Below are 17,339 nucleotides of genomic sequence, written 5' to 3' on the forward strand. Positions count from 1 at the left end.
TACCGAGCCAGATAAAAACCGGGTCGCCGGGTCCAGAGTGGGCACACCTCGCCCTGACTGCTGTGTGCTTTATTTTATTTTTTTCATCATCTCCTTCTCTGGATGTACAGAGACTTTATCTGCCCCCCCCACCCCCTCCGCCCCACCTCTCCCCTGCTTCGGGGGCGTCACTGTCTCTCCCAGAGATAACAGTGACAGCAGAGCCGCGAGAGGTGCAGCCCTGTCCGTACCGATGAAGACAAATATCTGGCAGCCCGGAGCCAGATGTGACTCTGACCCCGGTGACCTTTCCCTTTCCATAAACACATGCTGCATGCGGGGCGGGATATATAACGCTGGCTGATGGCTCTCTATCCGTGGGATGGGAGACGGGGAATAGAAGGCTTCCACGTATAATGAGATTAACCTCAAAGTACGGAGCTTCAGAGAGACGGCAGACACCGAGGCTAGGCCTCCGCCTGCAGCGTCTCAGACCTCGAGTGTGTTTCTATTGCAGCGATTAAACTAACTGATGAAGAGAGGAGTTAAAGATTGAAGCTTTGTGGCTGCATCAATTATTAAAACTTAACATTTGTTGACTAAATGCAGTTTAATTCAGATTCAGTGCAGAAAAAGTGTTCGTTCAAGGAGCAAAAGGGTTTTAGCAGCCCAAAACCTTTTCTTTTTAAGCATAAAGTAGTTAATTATAATTCCTAAAGGATATACACCTGACCTGGTGAGAATGCAGATGACGACTATTGGATAGAAAAATCATCCAGAAAGTAATTAATCTGACTGTTTCATCACTAAATAATTGCTTGAATGCATCACAGATTAATGACATAACAGTCCACAGCTGCAGATGGATTTTTCTCTCATGCATTGATTTCATTTGACCACCCCACCCCCCACCCTCCTGTCCCCACACACGCACACTCACTCTCACTCACTCTGTTGTGAGGTGGGGTCGGGTGATGAGCTCATACTGTGGGCTGTTTTTCATGTTTCTTCTCACACAGACTCAGAATGAGATGCGAAACTTTCGGCCTCCTCGGCTCTGTTTGTGCCTCTGGGGTGTTGCTGCACTGCTGGTTTCTCCACTGGTGTGTGCAGACGTTTAAAGGCAGTTATGGATTTTGGAGACGGGTCCTCTCGCTCTAATGTATTCAGATGAGCCTCTGATTTATCCGAACGCTGAAGAGGTCATCGGTGCAAATCCAGAGTTAACTCGGGAGGAGTTGAATATTCATGCTGCTGTTTTCTTTTCTTTTTTTTCTTCTTCTTCTTCATGATCAATTCAGCTGGGTTGCTTAATTCACTCGCTGTGAGCTGGAGGCTCTTCATTTAAAATGCATCATTTAAAATGCATAGGCAGAATAATGAGTCTTCTTATACAGCCAGGATGCATATGTTGCAGTAAATGTGAAGATTTCATTTGGAGTCTGGCTGCCAGGGAAACCGGGTGGAAGAAATTAAAGGGTCAGTTCGTACAAATTAACATATTTTCTTATTTGCATGTGTGCTGTCCTCATAGTTTGGGTTTTATTTGCTCAGATTTCCATTTAAACTGCTGTTTACAGAATAAATAATCCCTTTTAAAACTGCCGTATGGTCCATTTTAAGCACCACAAATGAAACTTCATTCACCTCCTTCACCTAGAAACTCTGAGACATAAAACTAATAAAACCAAAAACTATCTGCGTGGTTGAGTACACAGGAGACAAATTGGTTTATTTTTTCTTGCTTAGGTTTTTTTAGGCACATAAATACAACTCCATGAAGTGATTGTTTTGATCAATTTACATTTTAAACAAAAATACTTTATCAGTTTTATGAATTTCTAATGTGAAAAACTGATGCTTTCCTTTGTTTTATGTCACATAAACAGAACAAACTGTGCCTGAATGGGTCACAAAAAAATGCTGAAGGACAATTTTCTTGGTTTTCTGAGAATTTATCAGTTAATTTATTACGTGACTTTGATAATTTAATAAAACTAATAAAAGAACATTTATTTGCTGACATATGTTTTCCCTGTGATTTTTTTTTATTTTACATAAATCCAGCCAAATGTTTTGATTTTTGACAAAAATACTTGTATTAATATGAATATTTTGTAGGCGATCCAAGTAAAAAAAAAAAAAAAAAAAAATCCTTTTGCAGAATAGACTTAACTGTTGCACTGAAATGTCATGTTGTGGGTCAATCAGGTGAATTTAATTCGTTTTGGGGAACTAAACCTTCTTAAACTGATTATTTTTTATTGAATATAAAATCTTAAATTAGGTGCCAAATAAGTACACACTGGTGGAGTTAAAAGTGGCTCTTAAAATGTACCTTGACAGAACGGAAGGACCTCAGTGGATGTTCTTATGACTCTCCCTCCCGCTGCTTTTAATGCTATATTATACAAGCAGATTGAAACGAGGGGACGGGCTCCGGGTTTTAAAGGGAAAGAGGTGACGTTCTTGTAAGTAAAACCAACCACAGCCTCCGATGACCCGCAGAGGGAATAAAAACCAAAGGATGAAAGGTTAAAATAACCAGAGGAGGAGTGGATCACCTCTTCCTCTTCTTCCTCCTCCTTCTCCTCTTCCTCCTCCTCCTCCTCCTCCTCTCCTCCCCCAGATCATCTGCACCCACACCTCAGCTGCTGGGCGCAGATTGGACATCCTCTTCTCCTTGTGCAGCCACCAGATGGATAATGTGTGAGCGTGCGGGAGCGCGCGAGCGATCAGGGGGATGATATGACTCGGCGCTAGGACCGCGGCTCTGTCAGTGCGCAAATCCCAGCAGAGAGGCAGCGCTGTGCTCGCGGAGAGATAGAAGCTGTCTGTGTGCGCTGCGGTTCAACCCATCACCGGCGGGGGAGGCTGCACCTTCTGCCGCGGACGGACCTGAACCAGCCGGGCTCGCCTCCGCAGCCCTCCGTATGGACTCACCATGCGCAGGATACGGGCCAACGCCATCGCGATTCTGACCGTCGCGTGGATCCTGGGGACGTTTTATTACCTGTGGCAGGACAACAAACCCCAGTCCTCGCCGTCGTCGTCGGCGTCGCAGACTCGCGGCAGGGGCCACGGGCAGAATGTGGTCCCGGGGGGGCGGCTGGAGATCCACCGGGACGACAGGACCATCCCGCTGATAGTGAGTGTGAGCTCGGCCGCGGGGGGGGATGCGGAGAAAGGGGGAAGGAAGGGGGGCTGTCGCTGGAGGCGCCGAGCTGCAGGAGAGTGTGTGCTGCATGTTGATGTGCGTGTGTGTGTGTGAAACGTGGAGGATGGAGGTGGAGGTGCACAGCTGGCTGTCACAGCAGGAACGTGCTTCAGGGACATTTCTGGCTCGAACCGTCTCCAGCAGCCCCCTCCCGGTGCCGTCTTTATTCCACAGGCTGCAGCTCCGGTTTGACCTCCAACCCCGTTTGGTGCCGTTTTCCTGCCACTCTGGGCTTCCACTCGAGCCTGAGAGGAACCCAAGTACCAGTAAGAGGCTTTCCATAAGTCCTGCGCGTCGTGCGCAAACGCCTGGTAAACCATATTATGCCGATACCTTCCCTGGACGGCGCATGTGAGGTGAAAAACACGCGCTTTCAGGTCGGATCGGGCATGAAGAGGCGCCCTGCCTCTTATTAAAGGCCTGTTTTCAGGTAGCTCAGGTCCGTGTTGTTTCCTCACCAGGACGGAGGAGTGAACCTCCGGTAGACCCTGCGGTTGGAGGTGTGGCGGTCGTCCGGCTCGGCTCTCCGTCACCTCCCGTATCCAGATTCGGTCTGAACCGTGCATGCCGGGACCCGGGACTGTGTCTGGGTCCCTGCCAGCTCGGATCAGAATATCTAGTCGACTTGACTGCGGGCTTTCTGTTGCATTAAGTGTAAAGAGATCCAGGACTTGTGGCTGCTTGGTGCTTTCAATGCTGTAAATAGTCATTGAGTAAAGCAGGGCATGACTCTTCAATAGATTCACAGATACTGAATCATCAATGACTGAATCTCTGTGATCCACTTCACTAAAAGGTTTTAATCCTGCAGGTTCAGTTTCCTTCCCCGGTTCCTTTCCTGCCTCTCAGTGTGTGTGGCGGTCTTGTCTTTGTCTTGTTTCTTCAATACTTTTCCATTGTACCCTGAAATACACCCCATTAGATTAATCAATAATACACAGAATTAAGTACAACTAATTTATGAAGTTGCTATAATCAATTAAATGTTTTTTTTTTTTTTTTTTTTTTTTAATTTTGCTACCTTTTAAAAGGCAACAAAAACTCCCTTCGTACAACCCCAAAATTTAACAAAATAAAGATAACAGTAGTGCTTTCACCCCCAGTTATTAAATATTATTTTCCAGTTCACCTTTATATAAAATAATGCTTTAGAGGAATAAAAACCTAAATAGAAACATTGTTATACCCCTTCGAAAAGCAGTGTCCTCCATTGGCAAATAACACTATCCCACTTTTCCAAACATATTTCCTAAAGTGGGACAGTTTCAAAATCTAGTTGAAATAACAAATACAGATTATGTTTACATCACCTTGTGTGGCAACCAATCGTGATGTCACGTCATCATTGGGGTGAACATCCGTTCTGAAAACTCGAGTTCGGCATTTCAGCCGTTGCCATCTTGTTGTTTTGGAGCAGGAAGTGACCATATTTGGACAAGCCGGGAGAGGAGCGAGCGGTGGATCTGACTGATCTGATTGGAAACCTGACGATACTATGTCCCGCCCACCGATAGCTGTAACCTGACTGCACCACAGCCCTGTCAATCAAACAGACAAAAACACATCTTTTTGAGGCTTATTTTCTAATTAATGAAGGATTATTTTCAGATGGACCTCCAGAAAACTAATAAGAAGTAGTGACTTTAGCTAATAATACTGAGATAACTGCTGGAAAACATTTACTGACTTTATATTTGATGAGAGAAGTTAAATGGGAGTCTATGGAGCCGGAGGCTTTTTGTAGCCAACCTCTAGTGGCACTTGGTGGTATTGCAGTTTGTGGCACTTCCTCATAGAACACAGTTTATATGCGGTCTGAGACTCGAACAGCTTTGAGCGTCAGGACATTTGAGAGGTCATGTGATTTCAATAACATGACATGGCAGTTTGTGTTGACCCAGAGTTTTATTGACTTTCTTTTGTTTGAGGAAGAACGACCAAAAATCCCCCAATATTACCAAACATAGCTCCTTTCCCTCTACAGATACTTACAGCTGCTCCCCCTGACAGACCAATCAGTGAAATATCGACAGACATGTGAGGGCTGTTGAGAAAACACCGCACCCTTTCAGAATTTACGAGACCAATAAAAGCGTCTCAGCTGGGCTCGGGGATGTGTGCCAACATGTCATGATGTTTCAGACCAGCAGCAGCAGCCGCATCATTAAAGCGTCATTCACACTCGTTAATAATTCAGGAGCTGCTGTGGCGGCGGTGTCCTCGTATGTAAGAGGAGAGGAAGCTGTGGTCTTCATAAGTGTGTAAACACAAGCTGAGAGTAAAGTGATGATCGGAGGAGGCTGCAGACGAATATGGAAACACTCTGAATGATCGACATGTGACATCAGTTACAGACGTCACTTCTCTTCAGGTCGTTCTCTGAACTTTAGATCTGAGTGTTTGAAAGTGAAGCGTTCCCCTTTTGGTTCAGCAGGTTTGTTTCTGTGGGGTCGATTCAGCAGGTCGTTCACCTTTGTCACCAAACTGAAGTTTGTTCTGGTAATCTGATCTGAAGCTCGCCGGCTGCCAGCGCCGCTCGACTGGGTCGCACCGTTCACCCGGAGCAGGCTGCTGCAGAGAGGAGGGCTTACTTTGTTTTTCATTCTTTCTTTCTTGTTTTTCTTCCTTCCCTCTTTCTTCCTATGCCTTTTATTCCTCTGTTCCTTGTTTTTTCTATCTTTGTTTCTTTCTTTTCCATCCATAAAAGCATCTTTTTCTACTTCTTTTCTTCCTTCCTTTTGCCTTTCTGTCTTGCTTATATTCTCATTCTTTCCGTGTGTCCCTTCTGTTCTTCCCTTTTTTCCTCTTCTAGTTTTGTTCTTCCATTCCTGCTCTTTCTTTATTTACTGTTTTGTTCATCGCCCTCTTTCTTTATTCACGTTTTGTGCTTCACTTTTCTTGTCCTATCCTTCCGTACTTCCCTTCCTTAAGTCCCTCCTCTTCTTCTTCTCCTCTCTGTGTCTCTTTCTTTCTCTTTAAGTGTGTTCATTAGCTGCATTTGATTCACTAATGACATCATCTGTGAAAGATGTCTGGACCGGCTGCTCTCTCGCTCTAATTTCCCAGCGCAGTAACGAAGTGTGTGAACATTGTTCTTCGTCTAATTCAATTTCAAACATTCACATGCGTCTCCTGAGCTGCACATCTGCTGCCGCGGCCTCCTCCTCATCAACATGTTGTAAAACCTCTGACCACAGAGCCAAATCAGTTCCTTCTTATCCTCCAATTCTACTTCACGTCACCACTCCCATATGATTCATGCTTGGTCAAACTTTCTAAACCCACTTAAAAGTTTCTCGCTTGTGCAATCTACTGTTCGTTGTTCGATATCTATCTCTGCAGGCGCCTGACTTTACACTAACTCGGCAACAACTTTTTTTTTATCTGACATGTGACTGTATAAACACTTCACGAGAGAGTTGGGTTAAATGTGCTGTTAACAATCTTGTCTGAGCTCGGATTATCTGCATGTTCCATTACAGTAATGCATGAACTTGAAGGTTTGGTGAGAGCACAAAGCTCCACTGTGATGCTGCTCAACTTTCACTGCTCAACGCTTTGATTTATTGATTGCAAAATGTGTGACGGGCAAATTAAAGTACCAAAAAAAAAAAAAAACACATTTGTTACCGTAACTCTGCTTCATCAGGCCTGTGTGTGTGTGTGTGTGTGTGTGTGTGTGTGTGTGTGTGTGTGTGTGTGTGTGTGTGTGTGTGTGTGTGTGTGTGTGTGTGTGTGTGTGTGTGTGTGTGTGTGTGTGTGTGTGTGTTTTCTTTAAATATGATTGTCCTAAGTGTTGTTAAATCCTGCTTGGTTCAAACTAAGACATGACACCATCTTTTTTCCAGTTAAGTTTATCCCGGCTCAAATAAGAATGAATAGCCAGTAGAGAAAATCTCTCATGTTAAATAACCATAACTGTTCCATCGCTGCAATACACACACCCGTCCACTGGTGGGAAGAGTATCAGTGTCACGTGCTTTCGGAAAACAAAACCCTGTAGAAACCATAGACCATTTAAAAGTAGACGGAGCTTTCCGGTCTGAAAAGTGAAGCTAATGTAGAAGTGCGGTAAACTGCAATACCACCGAGGGCCACTAGAGACGTCAGTAAAATGTCTTCACCAGTTATCTCGGTGTTGTTAGCTAAAGTCACTCCTTCTTATTAGTGTTCTGGAGGTCCATCTGAAAATAATCCCTCATTCATTCGAAAATAAACTTCAAAAAGACGTGTTTCTGGGGGGGCGTGTCTGTTTGATTGACAAGCCTGTGGTGCAGTCAGGTTACAGCTATCGGTGTGCGGGACGCAGTATCGTCAGGTTTCCAATCAGATCAGTCAGATCCACCGCTGGCTCCTCCCCCAGTCCGTCCAAATATGGTCACTTCCTGCTCCAAATCGCTCCGAACTAGCAAGATGGTGCCGACGGGTGACGTCACTGCTGGTTGCTGTATGGCAAATCTGAAATCTTTGAATTAAGACAAAAAAATCCATCTTTCCTCATTTTGTTTCCGCCTTCATCAGCGCTCAGTCGAGTCTTTGCGAATCTCTTTCTGTCATTGATGTTGTTTCATTGTGATCACTTTTAAACCCTGTCCTTTAACTGAGGTTGATTTATTTCCACCTTTTTAATTGCTTGTCTGTAAAGTGTGCATGATGACTCTGCACTTTTAATGATTTAATTGATGACATTTGCTGCTGAGGGAGACTGATTTAGTTTCTTGAAAGAATTAGGGCTCAACCCTGCACCACATGATCCGATACGCTGTGTGCACTCTGTGGACTCCATCATCCGTTGTCACGCGGCCGCAGCAGCAGCAGCAGCAGCAGGGCAGCGTCGCGTCTCTGGCCAGTCGGCCAGATTTGACTCGCGCGTGCGTGCACGAGCGTGCACGTGTGCATGATTTGTCGAATCTTTTAAACTGGACCTCAGAGAGCCAGCAGACACGCGTTCATCTTCCAGACCATGTTCATCTTTAATTCAGCGGACCGAGACCTTGGAGTGCCTTCTGTTATTTTTGTCTTATTATCCTCCGAGTGCCATCTTTTTGTACCTTTTAATATTCAGTCATGATGATACTTGAGGATTATCGAGGGATGTGGCGGACAGGAAACTGAGCTCTTTAGTAGCTGCTGCCTCATGAAGAATTACTGCCTCAGCCAACCTCTGAAGTCGTAGTTTACCTCTGTATCTGTCCAAACTGATATCATATATGTAGTGAAGAATTAAAATGTTGTCACGTGTTTGGCCAATAAAGCTGATTGGTAGTAAACAAAGCTGTCAATTAGCAGTTTCAAGGTGAACACCATGTGACATATGATCACAGTCTCCTCGTCTGCTCTTCAGTTATGGTGCTGAATAATGGACCGAAATGTTATGATGCCACAGTGAAGTTGACCTTTGACCTTTTTGATATAAAATGTCATCACTTCGTCATGTTAACGAGTTCATCCTTGAGTCCCGGTGAACGTTTGTGCCACATTTGTTTCCCTCGAGACGCTTCTGAGATATTGTGTTCGCAGTAGGGGATGGACATGAAGTCGCAACCTATGATCGCCAAAGTCTCCTCACTTTATCCCCAAAGTCCAAAGCGTTCCTGAGATGATGACCTTGACCTATGACCTTTGACCATCAAATCAACATGATTGAGTTGTTGAGAGTAAAAAACTTGAGCGTTTTCAACGCGCTGCGAGCCACGTGTTGTCATGTGGGAGAACCCTGTTGCCATGGCGACACAGTTCAGGTAGTTCACAGCGAATGTTTTCCCTCAGACGCCTCAGAAGGTCCCAGTAGAACTCGGTGTTGACAGTCTGCATGGGGGACAAATTCACGTTGACACAACCCCACCAACGTCAAAGAAAACCCACCTGGTGTCTCCTGACCTGACGCGCCTTCTTCGGTCTTGGACAGTGAAACTCCACCCCTCTTAAAACGTGAATGTCACTTGGAACACCTCGCCCGGCTCCTCGCTTCATCGCCGTAGACTTTCTGAAGCATTTCAAGGGTCTCTGTTGACCATTTACAGAGTTTGACACAAAATGTGAACAGTGAGGGCGGCCAAAACAAGAGCTAAAAGTCACTGAGGGATATATTTTGTCACATTTGACAGCGTCACCTGATCTATTATATAAAATATCAGTTGCCGCTTTAAACCCAGAGGTCTCCCTTCAGCCTCTTTAGCTGTGCACTGCAGACATGCTCGAATTCTTCGGCCTCATTTCACCCTGCTCCTCTCGGGAGCCTGAAAATGAGGTCAGTCTCACCTGAACCAGGTTCTCCAAATCCTCCAACGACATGACTTTCCACAAAGCAGCGCAGAGCCCAACCTTTATTTCTCTCTCTCATCTATTTTACTCGTGTTTGATGAAAGCTACTCCCGTCTGTCTTTGTGTATTCATCAGCTGTTTCAGCCTCCCACTCGCCCGCCGACTTTTAAAGCTCCTTGCGGGGAAAACCCATTAATTACCGAGGATTTGTGACTTTGTATTCTGATTTGATGAGCGCCCGTCCCATCTCTCCACGCTCGCACTGACACGGTGACCTGAATAAAGAAAATTGCATTTACATTTTAATCATTTGGGCCGATACTTCACTTCAGACTGGATTAAAAAGTCAGAGCAAATTTATTTATTGGCTTATTTAACAAGGGCACGTTAATAACCGCGTGGCAGAGTGTGCAGAGAGGCTATTTTTCATCCCAAGTCCCCTGACAGATGATACCTGAAACAGAATATAAAAGTTAGAGATGCACACACAGAAAGTGTTTTTAGACTTTTCATGAAGACAGATGGTCAAAAAAAACATCAAACCAAAGCTGCCGCTCTGAGGTTTCATGTGTCTTTCAGCAGAAATCACAGATTGTTGATAAAAGTGATGAATGTGGAGTTTTGCTGCTGTGTGACAGATGAGTGACAGAAAGAGGATTTTCTTGTGTAAATAATTTAAATATTCTTCATTTTTATCATTTATTCTCACTGCGACATAAATTTGCATTATACAGATGTTTCCATTTTATCCCCGTTTTTTATTTATTTATTTATTTTTTTTAAATTTTGGTGCAAAACAAGTGAACGACACCAAGAAATCTGTCTCAAAACTGGACAAAAAAAAAGGGGTCAGGACTCGAACAATCTGATTCAGTAACAACAAAAATAAAAGTCTGGGTATGGAGATGAAGCTGGTTTAGTGGTATTTGCTAACAGGCAAAATGAAGATGAAGATTTATGGTAAATGGGGTCCAAGTTTTTTTTCCATTGATGTTAACTGCTTGTTTGCGAGGATGATTTGGCGTAACTCGAGCAACCAGTGTGGCATTTGTTTGTTTTGGTGGAACTGAAGGCAGTGAGGTGACTAGCATTTTTATCCCCCGTCCCACATATTGAGACCATGTCCATCACTTTGATCGGCTCTAGGTTTTAAAAGTCCATACGGCAAGGCAGACACATTTCTAAGGCAGCGATGAGAAAAAGAAAAAAAAACTCCTTCTTAAATCCAAAGATAATTTCCAGATATTTAAGGAAACAGTTTCGTGGACACCATGCAACACTCACAAATAATCGAGCTCATTATCATCTTCCTGCATTTACTTGGTGTGGGAGTTCAGGAAGTTGCATTCAAATAAAATATGTTTGCTGTGTCCTTCACATGCTGAAGGTGCCTGAAGTCCACTGTGTTGAAAAAGACCCGTTTTATACGTTTCGTTCTGAGCGACGTGAGATCTGTGGAGGATTTTATGCCGGATCCGTTGGAGATTGGTGTTCTCGTGCAGGTCTGTGTGTCCCGGGTTTTCTCAGCACACCTTGTCGTGCCCCCTCCCCCTGCAGGTGACCCAGCTCCCTCGGGTCGAGCAGCAGGGCCAGCTGCTGGGCGGCTTCGACGACAAGGCCTACCTGGCAGCGAAGCAGCTGAAGCCGGGGGATGATCCGTACAGAGAGCATGCCTTCAACCTGCAGGAGAGCGACCGACTGGGCGGCGAGCGGGCCATCCGAGACACCCGACACTACAGGTGAGCCGGGTTGACCCCTCGGCCCATGTGCTGTCTGCCTCCATTAATCTGTTCAGGTGGATCAGCCACTAATCCAGCTAATGGATTTGGAGTTGTTATAAAAACAAATTTGGCTTCATTTGAGCTTAAGTTGTCTTGGATTACTTTTAAACTTCTCAGAGCTTTTTTTAGACCTTTAAATGTTAATTTTCGATTCAACCTCTTTCATGCAGAGCAGGTTGGGTGCTGCTCCAGAGACATAAACCAGCAGGACCAGACACAAGAGAGTCATAAACAGACAAATAAACAAGATACAAGCTCTGATAAAGCAGTTACATACAGAAGCTGAGTTTTCAGCTTTTTATTTTATGCAAACAAAGACGTCAGCAATCAGAAATATTTAAAAGCTGCTAAAAAAAAAAAAAACTGTGCACAAAATCCAATTTCAAGTTTATTTTTCTTATGAAAAGTGGCTGTTTTATTCAGTCTTTTGTTGTTTTGTTTTGTTTCTGTAAACAAACGATCGGAGGCATTTTATATTTCAGCTTCATGTCTCCTGACCTGAGCTCAAAGCTCCCAGCAGCAGATTAAAGAGGACGGGTCAGAGATGTGTGCAGTTGTTGCCGGGCAACTGGATATTTCCCACGTCACTACGGCAACGATGCCGAGGCGACGGGGCAGCGTGGTGGATCATCAGACCCGTGTGACTCTCTTCTCTCTCCGCAGGTGTGCGGCTCTGAATTATGACGCAGACCTTCCCTCCACCAGCATCATCATCACCTTCCACAACGAGGCTCGCTCCACGCTGCTCCGCACCATCAAAAGGTAACACGACTTCACGACTCGATGCGACAGTGGCGGTGACGCCGCCTCGTGTTTCTCTGCCTCTGATGTCACCTCTCTGCTTCTCTTCCTCTCAGTGTCCTGATGAGAAGTCCTCCTCCTCTGATTCAGGAAATCATCCTGATAGACGACTTCAGCTCCGACTGTGAGTTTTTATGATGTTCACGCTGTAACGTTTCCGACACTTTTTTTGTTGTTGTTATCTTTAAAGCAGCCAAATCATCACATAACTGGGTGCAAAAAGTGTTTCTCTGTTTTTCTTTGGCTTTACTCAGCATTTTAGGGACTTTTAGCTTCTTGTTTTGGTTTTACAGTTTACAACGTGACTGCTTTGGTTCACTTTCATTCATCCGCATCAGAGAAAAAACTCCCTGCTCAGATACCAGACACATTTAGGAACAACATTTCATATTACAGCCAAAACACACCTCTGATTAATTAAGGATAATTTATTCTCCTGAGCCGCCGTTAAAATCGAAAAAGTTTATTCAGACACGTCCTAAATGCACTTGTGACATGTGCTTATATCACTCAAATAAAGACAAAAAAGTGTATAAATGGTTTTGTTTGCTGCCTCTGTAGCAAACTAATCTATTATTACAGTTTAAAGGTGGATCCTGGTGTTTTTCTGTAATTTTACTGTTTATCAGTCCATCATGAAGCGAGATACATTTTCAGAAAGCATGACAAAATCATTCTAATGAACTAAATATTTACTGATATTTAGTTTGACCTTTAGCCTTCATATTTCTAAACCCCTGGCTGTGACCCAGACATCCAGGTGTGCTGCTGCTCTGTTACATCTGCTCTGAGCGTGTGCGGTGAAAATGTCAAAGGAACGTCCGGGACGACGAGAAAACCCGAATAATCGGAAGAAATGTGCGGCGGAATAATGTCAGGAGACGGGTGGGGCCCTGAAGACGTGTCACAGTGATGTTTTTACATCACAGAAAAAAATCAGAAACTGAATCAGAAGTGAACGCAACCCGAGGAGGAGTTTTACTTTTTTATACAGCTGAGGGAAATACAAAAAAACACAGCAGCGGAAGATATGAGCTGCTCTTAATGTCGAAGAAAATTAGCAGAGTAATTGACTTATTTAGAAAACGAGGAGTTGAATCGTTTTTAAATAGCACCATGAAGAGCCGGTTGTGTTTTTACGTGACTGACCGGGACTGTGGCAGCGGAGGATAACCACACTTTAGTGATTATTCCCCTTTTTGTCAGCAGCAGCAGGCCGAGAAATCACATGAGCTCATTCAGGCCTTTCTGTAATTACCACCACATGAATGTTCTGTCTGTGGGAACACACAGCGACCTACATTCAGTCAGACACACACATGCAGACACGCTCGGAGGTGTCAGAGCTGGCCAGACATCTGAACAGCAGCAGCAGTGAGAGCTTTATTAGCGCTCTGTTACCTCCTTTTATTCCCGCTCTGCTGCTGCCAGTCTAGCTGTACCCGCTCCTCCTGCAGCAGACCACCTCCAGCATTAATTATCACGTGAAGCGGTTTCAAACACAGTCCGTGGCTTTTAGCTGTGGCTGCGAGCTTCGAACCTTCCGTCGGCCGACTGGTTTGTTTCTGCGGCTCTTCTCTGTGGTCTCGCTGTGCTGCTGCTTCTCAATGTTGTGTTTTCATTAAAAATCTCGCTGATCCCCACTGAGAAAAGACAAAACAAAGAGCTGGTGTACATGTGAAACAGCCAGGTCTCCATTATAACACGCTTTATTCCATCTTCAGTGCGGTCGTGTTCCTCCAAATATACAGAAGAAGTACTAAATATGTTTTATGAACCTCTTGTTTTTTATTTTCAATTTATTTCCAGTTGTAAAGAAAAACACAAGTGAATAAACTGTCAATAAAAGTGTTCGTAGCTTCTGGGTCTGAAAAATGAGGCCAATGCAGAAGAGCCTTAAACTGAAATACCACCGAGTGCCACTAGAGGTGGGCTCCAAAAAGCCTCCGGCTCCATAGACTCCCATTCAACTTCTCTCATTAAATACAAAGTCAGTAAATATTTTCCATGAGTTTTTGGTTTTTTTTAATTATTTTTAATTTTTTTAAACCTAAACCTTTTCATTCCACTAGGATTTAGTCAGAGTCCGTATTTTTTTACTGTATTTTTGCCGAGCTTTTTTGCAGTGTGGCTGTTTTAGTTCACCCTAACATATTCTCATAGCGGCTTAAAGCTGCAGAAGAAACTCTTAATAACTGATGGTTCACTTCTTGCTCAGATCCGAGCATCAAACAGACAAACATGACAACATTTAGCATCTGAAGAGCCGGACGATTCCCCTCAGGAGTTAGTGGCTGAAAGGGGAATTGGATTTATATTCTTAACGTGGCCAGAAACACAACTCGACACTGATAAGGTCACCAAATACCCTTAAACGGTGATTTTCTATTCTGGACGTTTGTATTTCCAGAGGTTCAGCTGCTTTTGTCTAAATTCTTTACACCAATTTAAAACAATATTGTCGTACTTGTCATGTGTGGGTTTTCTGTGTCAAGACATTCAAAGATTTGGACTATTTTAAGATGATAATGAAATGAATCAATATGTTAGAATCAGGGCTCCAGTGTGCAGACTGCAGGCGGAGTTCAAACACACAGTCATCTGAGGCAGCGAGAGTGCGAGCTGCTTTATCAATAGATGTGATCCGGCAGGCAGATGGGCGGAAGAGGTGATGGAGGATGTCGGTTAGCAGCAGCCTGGGGAGGAAAAGGAGGAGGAGGAAGAGGAGGAGGAAGAGGAGGAGAGCTCGCCATGGCTGAGTGTAATCCTGTTAAGGCTTGCCTTAATTATACGGACGTCGTCCTCAGTCAAGGACAGCGATCTTGACTGCGAGTCTAAACGATAGCATGTGACTCCAGTAGTGTGAACTGCAGTAAAACTTCATACTAATGTTTGAATCACACTAGTTTGGCATTTAGCATTCAAGAAAACAGTGGATTTTGCTGTATTTTACAAATGAGGCCTACATTACGTCCACCAAACTTTAAGTTTGATAGAAATCAAACAAGTTTCTCCTGGTTTTTTTTGTTTTTTTTATCACTTTATATGTTTGATGTTGTTGCTGTTTTTTGTTTTCATCAGCTGGGAGCAGGTTTTAAATTTTGTTTTTGTTGTGCATTGCATTGTTAGCCTCCATCGACTGTTAAATTTGCTAATTCTTTTATGTCGTTTGGGACTTTTAGGTTAGGTTAGGTTAGGTAGTTACTTTATTAATCCCCAAGGGGAATTTTTTTCCGCTACAGCAGCATACAGGAAGCAATAAGATAATAATAGAATAATAAAAAGCAATAAAATAGCAGTAAAAAAAAATGCTTATGCTTAATTTCCTATGTGAGCATGAAACATATTCAAATAAATGCAAATAAACGCTAACGTACTTTATGTACACACGTGCAAACACACACACACAATCTGGCTAAAAGTATACAACATCTGCTCAGTGGATGTGATCCATGACTTTTGGCTCTTCTTCCCTGAGTGGTTAAGAGTCGTCTCTACACACACCAGCTGTCCCCCCATAAGAGCGCCACTAAAGCACGAGTGCACACACACACACACAAACACACACACACTCTCAGTCTCATCCCCTGCGATACGACAGCCTGAATGTAAACAAACAGGTTTATACACACGGTGAATTTAATCAAAGCGGATTATGACTTGTCATGCTTGTTTTTGTGAATGTAAGGCCGTGTGGCTGCGGGAGGGGAGGGCTTGATCTACCTGCTGCAATCCCTCATCAAGATCACACACACACACACACACACACACACACACACACACACACACACACACACACACACACACACACACACACACACACACACACACACACACTCACACTCTCTGCTGCTAATGCTAATCCTCTCAGGTGTGCGTGGACCTGCGTTTGCATGTCGTTTGTGAGGATGTGCAGGAAAAAGGAGGTTGGGATGACGGGAATGCAGCTGCTCGCTGGATTTGTTTATGGAAAACAAACTTTGAATTGAATTATCCTGTGAAATGCATCTCTTTTGTTTGAGTGTCTTTTCTCTTGTGTTAATGTTTCTGATTATTGCAATTTGAGTTGTAATGGAGAACTGATGAGTGTAAATGAGTGTTTACTACAGGGGTGTGTGTCTGTAACTCTGCCCTCGTGTTTATGTGTGTTTAAGTGCACTAAATTCATGTAAGTGTGTGAGTGATGATGTTTTTCTTGGTGTGTGTTCGGCCTCCACCATGACATCTCCTCTGCTCTCCTCCTCCTCCAGCTGAGGACTGCCAGCTGCTCTCTCAGATCCCCAAAGTGCGCTGCCTCAGGAACGGCAGGAGAGAAGGTGAGTGTGTGTGTGTGTGTGTGTGTGTGTGTGTGTGTGTGTGTGTGTGTGTGTGTGTGTGTGTGTGTGTGTGTGTGTGCGTGTGCGTGTGTGTGAAGAGGGGAGGAGGCGGTAAAATGGCTTAATGGAAAAGAGACGGCGCTTAAAGGTGCTCTACATGATGAGAAGATGTTCCACCAGGACGAATGAAGGCAAGCTGTGCAGCACTTTAAAAAAACACACTCTAACTTGAAATAAGAAAGAAATCCATTAAACTGACATTTAAAAAGAGTTATTGAAGAGGAAAGCTAAATAAATAATTAATTATATCAGTTAAAGTTAAATAAAATGACCACCCAGCAGTTGCATATGCCGCCGCTAACCACTCGAATTGTAGTGTACATGCATGTCTGTCCAAATTCTAATCAATGCATCCTTGAATCCAAGTGCATGTTTGTGCCAAATTTAAAGAAATTCCCTGAAGCCGTTTTTGAGATATCGAATTCACCAGAATGGGACTGACTGATAGGATGAACATGAGGTCATATTGTCCCTGACCTCTGACCTTTAATCACTAAAATCTATTCACTTCATGGTTGAGTAGAAGGGAATTTTTGGGCCAAATCTATTGAAGGTCCCTGAAGTTGTTCTTGACCTTTGACCTTTAACCACCAAAATCAAATTACTTCATCATTTAGGCCAAGTGAACATTTGTATAAAAATTTAAGACGCTTATTCCCACCAGGCATTCCCCAGATATTGTGTTTACAAGCATGGGTCAATGTGAGGTAACAGTGCCCCTTGACCTTTGACCCCCAAAATCTTATCAGTTCTTCCTTGAGTCCAAGTGAACGAAGAAATTACCTCGAGGTGTTACTGAGATATCACTATCACATGAATGAGACTGACATATGGGACAAACATGAGGTCATATTGACCTTGACCACCAAAATGTATATCAGTTCATCGTTAGTACCAAGTTAATCTTTGTGCCAAGTTTCT

At 43.8% G+C, this 17,339-nt stretch overlaps 1 protein-coding gene across 1 annotated transcript in view; it reads left to right on the forward strand.

Annotated features, from left to right (window-relative positions):
* Positions 1 to 2,654: 2,654 nt before the first annotated feature.
* The window catches only part of galnt16 (UDP-N-acetyl-alpha-D-galactosamine:polypeptide N-acetylgalactosaminyltransferase 16), a 34,317-nt gene continuing 19,632 nt past the window's right edge, over positions 2,655 to 17,339 (forward strand). Inside the window, exons 1-5 of the mRNA XM_069711587.1 lie at positions 2,655 to 3,127; positions 11,018 to 11,199; positions 11,905 to 12,003; positions 12,099 to 12,166; positions 16,293 to 16,358. Coding sequence (XP_069567688.1) covers positions 2,924 to 3,127; positions 11,018 to 11,199; positions 11,905 to 12,003; positions 12,099 to 12,166; positions 16,293 to 16,358 — 619 coding nt within the window. The 5' untranslated portion in view covers positions 2,655 to 2,923. The remainder of the gene's footprint in view (positions 3,128 to 11,017; positions 11,200 to 11,904; positions 12,004 to 12,098; positions 12,167 to 16,292; positions 16,359 to 17,339) is intronic.

This window comes from Brachyistius frenatus, unplaced genomic scaffold, assembly GCF_029030835.1.
Source record: "Brachyistius frenatus isolate BFR_SWC_R1_liver_20210118 unplaced genomic scaffold, ASM2903083v1 Contig_102, whole genome shotgun sequence".
Classification (NCBI taxonomy): Eukaryota; Metazoa; Chordata; class Actinopteri; family Embiotocidae; genus Brachyistius; species Brachyistius frenatus.